Genomic DNA, 7,948 nt, shown 5'->3' with positions numbered 1-7,948 from the left:
TAGTTTTAGTTACATCAGGACATATACAAGTAAAATAGGAGGGATTCAAAATAAAAGGGTTAAATCCCTGAAAAAGAATATATTTATTAACCTACAACAATTTTACATAAACACAGGTGACATGTTGGCATAAGGAGAACATGAGCTGAAATATCCCTGAATTTTTAGAACAAAAAGGTTGAAGTTCAAGTTATACTTGCTAAGAAATCAAGTATTGAAAAAAGGTATGCTTTTTTTTTTTTTTAATAAAAAAAAGACTTGGAAAAAAATGATGGTACACAATGCTATAAGCTTTCACTCTCAGTTCAATATCCTATTGCCAAACTAGTGTTGAGGTATATGACAAGTAGGAACATCACTCAAACCTTTAATGAATTTTTAGCTCACATTATGATATATTTATAGCAGGCTGAGTAGCACCATCATGACGTGAATTCTGCTTCAAATCCATAATATATATATATATATATATATATATATATATATATATATATATATATATATTTAATTTCTTTTTACAGTACTAAAATACTAAAGCATTGCGTTAAAAAAGTTTTGTTTACAATTTAATTTACTTACTATACATCTCTTTCACTTCTTTATACAAATTAATGATTTAAAACCACCACAGCAAACCAGCTGCCTGTTTTTTTTTTTTTTTCCTTTTAATTAATAGATTCACATGGAACTAACCCTGTTTATTAATCTTATGCAGGCATCAGTCTGCTCAATCTTCCCGGTAAAGAGGACACTTAAGCTAAGAAATGAGAACATCACAATGTACAATTATCAACACAAAGGCAGACAGCCATTGGGTTCGCTGAAGAGCATACAGATCCATACAATAGCATTGCTTAAGTGAACTAGCTTTGTTGAGTCTGTAGCATGCGGTTAATCACTACCTGCAGTTAACAGAAAATTCTTAAAACTCTACATATTTGAGCAATGAACTTGTCATACAATTTTGTATAAAACTTTTACAGTATAGCATGTGAGATGAGCACCAGAAAACATGTGTTTTGTGGACTAATGTATTCCCTTGAATCCAAAAAGTCCCGTTTTGGATTTAACTGGCTGTAATAAAAATGGACACATTGCTCATCAGCAGATGCATGGCTAAAAGCAAAAATATTTTAAAAGCTTTCTTTGTTTCCTTAAAAAAATCAACTTTGCATTCTAAAATGAAAGTAAACTTTTCTTTTTTTTTAAACGTCTCAGTACCTTAGCATTGTTCAAGTTGTCAAAGCTTAGGTAGACAAAGTGCTTCTAAAACACCATTTAAAATATTTATAGATATACATGTTTGTGCACATATACATATTTGTGTGTATATATATGTACATATATATGTTTATTGTCCTACAAGGACTTCACTGGATGAGCAAAATCCAGAGGCCTTTAAAATGTCCACATTTTAAAAACTAAGCTTGTGTAAGAATAGGTAATTATGATTAAAAACTTGACTGAAAAGGTACGCCCATTATTCAAGGGCATTGCAGTACACTGATAGCATCTTGATGATATAAAGGCATTAGTTTTCAACTGTTAAAGACACCATTTTCTTAGCACCATTTCTTAGAACATCCAAACAAATTCAGTGTTTTGCTGTCTATTCATTTATGCTTCTTGTAGCTATTTTGATAAATAAAAGTTAATATTAAGATTACAGTAAAAACTGCATGTTAAAAAGCCATAATTCCAGTATTTCAGTACATTGTATATTCAGCACCAGATGGTATTTTAAGATTCCCGCCCCTGTAATACTACAGTACTTGTTTGATTTGTGTTCCACGACTATGCAAACTTGGTATTATTAAAAGTGGTCACAGATGTGTAGAGTTGTAAGGGGGAAAAATATCACATTTAAATATCATCTCATCCAATAATAGAACCAGTGTTTAAAAATGTAAATTGTGGAACACTTTCTTCTCCACCTTCTTTTTTGCATAGAATGCTTTGGTCTTTTGCCTAGATTCCATCTGTGACCACTTAGGAGTCAGTGGAAATTAAGTGCTGTGGTAAGATGACCTCTTTCTTTGCTGGTGAGCTGAGGTTCCTCTCACCACATCTGTCAGGAATACTGTGTCCTTTCCCCACTGCCCACATCATGAGAACTACACTAAGGACAGATTGGTTGTGGTCTTTTCAAATGAGGTAACCAACACAAGGGGCGACATCATATATATCTGTTGTAAGGCCCTGTGACCCTAGTGAAGGCGTATGGAGATGTAGTTACTGTGGAGTCTGTGGTCACGGACATGGTCCTTTCGGCAAGGGACTTGATGAAGCGCAGGTAAGTGGGCTCGGCGGGTTCATGCGGCTCAGTGGGCTCCCGTTTCACTTTTTTGCCGTGGGTTTTCTGAGGCACGTAGTCTGGGCCGTACTTTTCACACTCTTCCTCTTTCTCGCGGGCTTTCTCGGCCATTTTGGCTTCCCAGAGCGCCAAGCCATGTTTTGGCTCATTCATGCTCTTGTGCTGGTAAAAGACGAGTGAGATCCTGGTGGGGTGATTCCTGTTGGGATTCTTTAAAGGGGTTGTGGCGTGCAGCTCGCGCTTTGCACACTCGATGAGAATGGACCCATGAGTCGGAGCCACGGCCACTCCCCCAATGTCAGGATCCAGGAAGCTCTGCTCGCTATCAGACCAGACCTCGTCATTGTCCTCGGCAGCACAAGGCTGCTTTTCCTGACTGCCAGCGTCGTGTACTTTGTGGAAGCCTTCCTGGACAGAAGCAGTTCCATCATGGTTAAGACCTGGAAGCGTCTTAGATAACCCATTCGCTGTGTGGGAGAGCACGTCCTTCTCCTTGTTTGGGAGATGCAGGGCATGAAGAGAGCTGTTGAACACGCTCGGCGCTGCACTGTAGTTATGGATTAAATGAGAAGATGGGTGATGCTCACCATTTTTATAGTCTGTGTTTGGATTGCTCAGATTGGGTGGTAATCGAGAGGCAGCCCCCATGAAGTGGCCATCCATCTCATGAGCGGAATAAGGGGGAAATGTACCTACATGGTGTACATTTGGTCTAAGAGTACAACCGCTGAAGGCATCTCCTTGCATATTTTGGTTTCCGTAACCTAAGTACTTAGAAGTAAAACTCTGGCTATTTCCGAACCTCGGCTGGTAAAGCGTATGGATGGGTGGTAGATTTAGCTTAGACAGAGGATCTTGGTTTGGATACCTGTATAGATCCATGGGCTGAGACTGGGGAGAATAGGAACCCAGATATTGGGAGCACTTGTCCATTGATATGCTTCCATTGCATTGATATGATGATGGATATTGGTTATTCTGATTCAAAAGCCCAGGGTAGGGGTTCATGGGATTAGAAGAATTCAAATATGAACCTGCAGCTTGGGATGAGGCGGAATAGAGGTTCATAGGGTCGGCGCCTCCGTAAATCTCTGAAGGGCGTGAAGAGCTTGGATAAGGACTAACTGGATTGGGCCTCCTCGTGTATAGACTGGTGGATCCAGCAGAAGTGTAAGAGCTGACAGACTCTGACTGAGGGTTATCAGTGAAGGGGTGGTATGGCTGCTGCGGCTGTGGAAGCTGCTTCTGCAGCTGGGGCTGGGGCTGCTGCATGACTGGTCCTGAAAGTTGCAGAAGTTCTGTGGACCGGAAAAGAGAGAGCAAGAACAAACATGCTTGGTCAGCACTTTATGAGAACTAGTGAGGCTGTCTACATGTACGTGAGGACCATCACTAGAGTCACGCAACACCCATCACACGAGGCCAAGAGCAACGTCAGAGCTCTCTAATCACTGTCTGGCATAATTTTTTGTGTCTAAAGCATTAGAAACCAAATGGCAGAGCACACAGCAGTACATTTTGGTAAGTGGTGAAAAATGTAATGAAACATCCAAAAGCCATTCCATTGAGAGCATCGTGTTCTCCGGAGCTTCCGCGCGTTTGATCAAGCCACACTCTCTACTTGAAGTGCCCTGCCCCCTCCTCCCCATCTCCCTGCCCTTCCTTGACATAGTCATCCCTTCCTCCAGGAAACCGTCTATAAACCCAACTTCTAGTGCTTTTGTAATACTTTGTCATAGCCACTGCAAACATCAGTCAGATAAAGCAACAGTCATAATGTACTGGAATTATCCATTTTCAGTCCCCTCCTCACCTCACTGCAAAGTAGTCCCTTGAGGGAAAGGACCATGTCTTATTTTACTTTATTTCTCCATTGCCTGGCATGCAATCAGATATGTTAAATAGGTAATGTAGCAAAAAATTTGTTATGGAAGATTCAGCAATGCTATGACAAAAAGAATGACATTCATTTAAATACCCAAAGCACCTTATACAACTGGCAAACCCTATTTCATTAGCGTGCTTTCCAGGAAGGAAATCTACACAGTTGTAGATACAACTTTAAAGGAACTTTCAGCTTTGTAAATGAAACTTTTAGAAGTCATACTTCTGTTTCATGACCGCACTTAAAAGAAAGAGTAATATGAGATGAGAACAGATAAACGGAGCCGCAATGGCAGTCCTGAGAACTGAAACAATCACTGCGGAGGCCAGTTAGAAGGAACTAGACACAAAGTTCTAACTGATTGTACCTTATAGCTAACTTACAAGAGATACCAGGGAGTGGATAGGATTTACTTCTCTTAGTGTAAGTCAACCAATCAATAAATATTTATTAAACATCTTTGACATATTATTCTAAATTACTTAGTTTTATCCCTGAGCTTCAAAATCAATCAGTAGGGAGACTTGACTTTGTGACGCAAAGACGGTTGGTTCTAAGCAGAGCATTATGCTAATGCAAAAGATATGCATTTTTCTCTTGTTAATGGCTAGGCCAATACCATCTCTGAAATTTGGATATGGACATCACATTGTATGATTTCTCTTTTTAGAGTATTAACTATAGACAAAACAAGAAAGAGAATATCCACTAGCATTGATAAATAATGCTCTATTGCTACTACAGATGTGATCTATTTTGATGGGTAAAAGCTTTTTAAGAGCTAAAGGTGGATTCCCCTCGTAAACCTCAGACTCAACATGGCTAAAGAAAGGTATCTTATTCTCCTGCCCTTCCCTCATAAATCTTATTTTCAAACTTACCTCAATAAATAGTACTGTTTTAATTATCTAGGCTTATAACTTTGGAGTCATCCTTAAATATTTTTTCTCCTTCATTCTAATGGTTTGTCACCAACGTATTGATAATCATTTTGGAAGAATTCGCTTCTGTCATCTTTTGCTATATCTTCATTGCTACCACCAAAATTCAAGCTCTTATTACCTCACTCTTGGTTTACTGCACCAGTCTCCAAACTATTAGTTCCTCTGCCTCTAATTTGGCTTGTCTGTCGTTGATGGATTAACACTAATTTCACCATATCACTTACCATAAAACTTTGCCATTTATTATAGAATAAAATCCAAACTTCTCCCTCACACTGGGGCTGATGCAACACCTCACTACCATCTCCAAGAACAAAGCCTGGGCCTTGCTACTTTAGAGAAAATTCTAGTACAGAACTAAGCCCATGATTGAACATAACCTTCCAAAGTTAACAGTGTTCATGTTTAAAAGAAGTGTCACGTAACACATATATCTACAATACTTCACATTAAATTTACCTGCCAACTGTTTCACCTGGCTTGCATTTTCAATCTGTTTTGTACGAGAGGAGGCTGACTTTTCCTTTTCATTCTTATTTGTGCCGTTCTCCAAAGAGGAAAGCTTTTCAGCTGCAGCTTTCTTGGCTTCTAGTTTCCTTTGTCGGCATGTCTTGACTGGCTCTGCTAACATCCTGACTTTCCGTCGGAAAGAACTCAGTACCTGAATGGCACCATTTCGTTTTTTCTCCTCCTGAGCTTCTGCACTCCCAAACTCATCCACATCCGAGACTTTGTAGAGAGGCAGAACATGGAGCTGCTCGTCCTCAGGTTTCCCTCCAATTTCTCGATTGTCTTCTCTAGTGAGGGTGCATACCTGGCAGGAAGTAAGACAGCACAGCCTCAGTTTCAGTCCAGATGACAGCTGGTGTGTGTGTGTGTGTGTGTGTGTGTGTGTGTGTTTTCCCTTCTCAGTATTTAGATTTGTGGTGCTGGCCTACTGGACCAGATTGGTTTGTTACCATAAAACCATGATTGTCTGTTATTAATGAAAATTGCATCAAAATGTACATCAAGATAAACAAGTTCATGTTGACTTTTTCTTTTGGAATCTATCAGGAACTGTTACCTGCAGTGACCCTGTTCTTCACATACATTTCTGACTAAGGGAAGAAGCTTCAAAAAGAAGCTACAAGTTTCCTCTACCAAATGGCTTCCTCTGCTTTTGGTAACATCACATTCGCCTCATCTCATACTTTGTACACAAAGAGGTTCCACATCTCTCCTCACACCTAACTCTCCTTAACTGTGTTTAAGAAATTTCCACAGGATACCAAAGTGAAATCTAAATAATGTAAAATTGAAGATTTGATTGATACAGGTAATATGTAAGTTAACACTGCTTCTACCTTTCTTTTCTCTCCTCTGTACTTTATGAAATCTAACTTATTGTTTCTCTTCTCACTCATTTCTCTTCTGAAAAGAAAAAAAAAAAGCTACTTCTGCTGCTTTGATAATTTGATGGTACTTTTTTTCTTTTGTTGGCCACAATCACATTGGCTTTGATGAAAGATTGTTTGTTGGTTTTAAAATACTAGCTTTTAGTATTTAGTGTTTTTAATTAACGGAGAAAATGTGACCACAGTTATTTAAAATCCAAGGTAATACAAAATCATTGAAAGATACTCTTGAAAGCAATGTGATGATTATATTAGATTTACCTTTATAAATAAGTTTAACACGCAATGGTATTAAAATGAGCGTTTCACTTCGTACACAGAAGTCTTCCCAAATCCTTGCCTCTGAGCACTTGTCACCTTTTCCCACAATTTATCCCTACTCGCTTCTACCTCTCTAGTGCTGCTTTCCATTTCACCTCACAGAAGCTGTGACCTATCAGAGGCAAATTCCCCTTCATTCAAAAACTTTCTCATCCTCTGCCCACTCTCCATCACCTTGCTGGAGAGAAACCTGGTTATCTTCAAGACCTACTATAGCTCCAGCTCTCATGTATTTCTTCTGCTTCCCAGAATCTAGCAGAGCCTCCAAATGATGAGCAGGTTGTTCAATACCTGATGCGTGATGGTGTTAGATACTGAGGATAAGTCTCACGTTCGTTCTCCTGGATCAGAAATCAGCAAACGAGGGCCTGTGGCCAAACTGCCTTGCAGCCTGTTTTTGTATGGCCAGTGAACTAAGAATGTTTTTTTTTTTTTTTGCATTTTTCAAGAACTTTTTATTGAAAAAATCCCAAACAAAGAATATGACAGAGATCCTATGTGGCCTGCAAAGCTTTTAACAGAAAACTTTTCCAACCCCTGCTCTAGACCATTAAACCAATACCTTCTTTGTTTCTCGACAAAAATTGCACACCAGATTCCTCGAATTAATTCCACTACTGCCTACTATCTCTCTGAATTCTTTTCTACACTATAATTTAACTATAGTGCCTGCCTCCTATTATCCATGTTAGGTCTCATTGGTCATCTTCCTCAATTACACCTGTATCCATGTTGATAACTCATTAGGTTGATTAATTTATAGTTTCTGTACTTGAGCTTTTTCATTCTTTTTTTTTTTTTAAGTCCTGAAAATTACATATTTAAGACATATCACAGTTTTTGTGGTATATACCATGATGTTTTCATAAGGATTTTTAAAAAATTAATTAATTAATTTATTTATTTTTGGCTGTGTTGGGTCTTCGTTTCTGTGCGAGGGCTTTCTCTAGTTGTGGCAAGCGGGGGCCACTCTTCATCGCGGTGCGCGGGCGGGCCTCTCACTGTCGCGGCCTCTCTTGTTGCAGAGCACAGGCTCCAGACGCGCAGGCTCAGTAGTTGTGGCTCACGGGCCTAGTTGCTCTGCGGC

General features: G+C 39.3%; 1 protein-coding gene across 1 annotated transcript in view; it reads right to left on the bottom strand.

Annotated features, from left to right (window-relative positions):
- Positions 1-548: 548 nt before the first annotated feature.
- The window catches only part of TET2 (tet methylcytosine dioxygenase 2), a 134,812-nt gene continuing 127,412 nt past the window's right edge, over positions 549-7,948 (bottom strand). Inside the window, exons 10-11 of the mRNA XM_068543256.1 lie at positions 5,603-5,957; positions 549-3,612 (exon numbers count right to left, since the gene is read on the bottom strand). Coding sequence (XP_068399357.1) covers positions 2,177-3,612; positions 5,603-5,957 — 1,791 coding nt within the window. The 3' untranslated portion in view covers positions 549-2,176. The remainder of the gene's footprint in view (positions 3,613-5,602; positions 5,958-7,948) is intronic.

This window comes from Eschrichtius robustus, chromosome 4 (assembly GCF_028021215.1).
Source record: "Eschrichtius robustus isolate mEscRob2 chromosome 4, mEscRob2.pri, whole genome shotgun sequence".
In the NCBI taxonomy this organism is placed as follows: domain Eukaryota; kingdom Metazoa; phylum Chordata; class Mammalia; order Artiodactyla; family Eschrichtiidae; genus Eschrichtius; species Eschrichtius robustus.
This window is presented reverse-complemented; position numbering and strand designations above follow the sequence as displayed.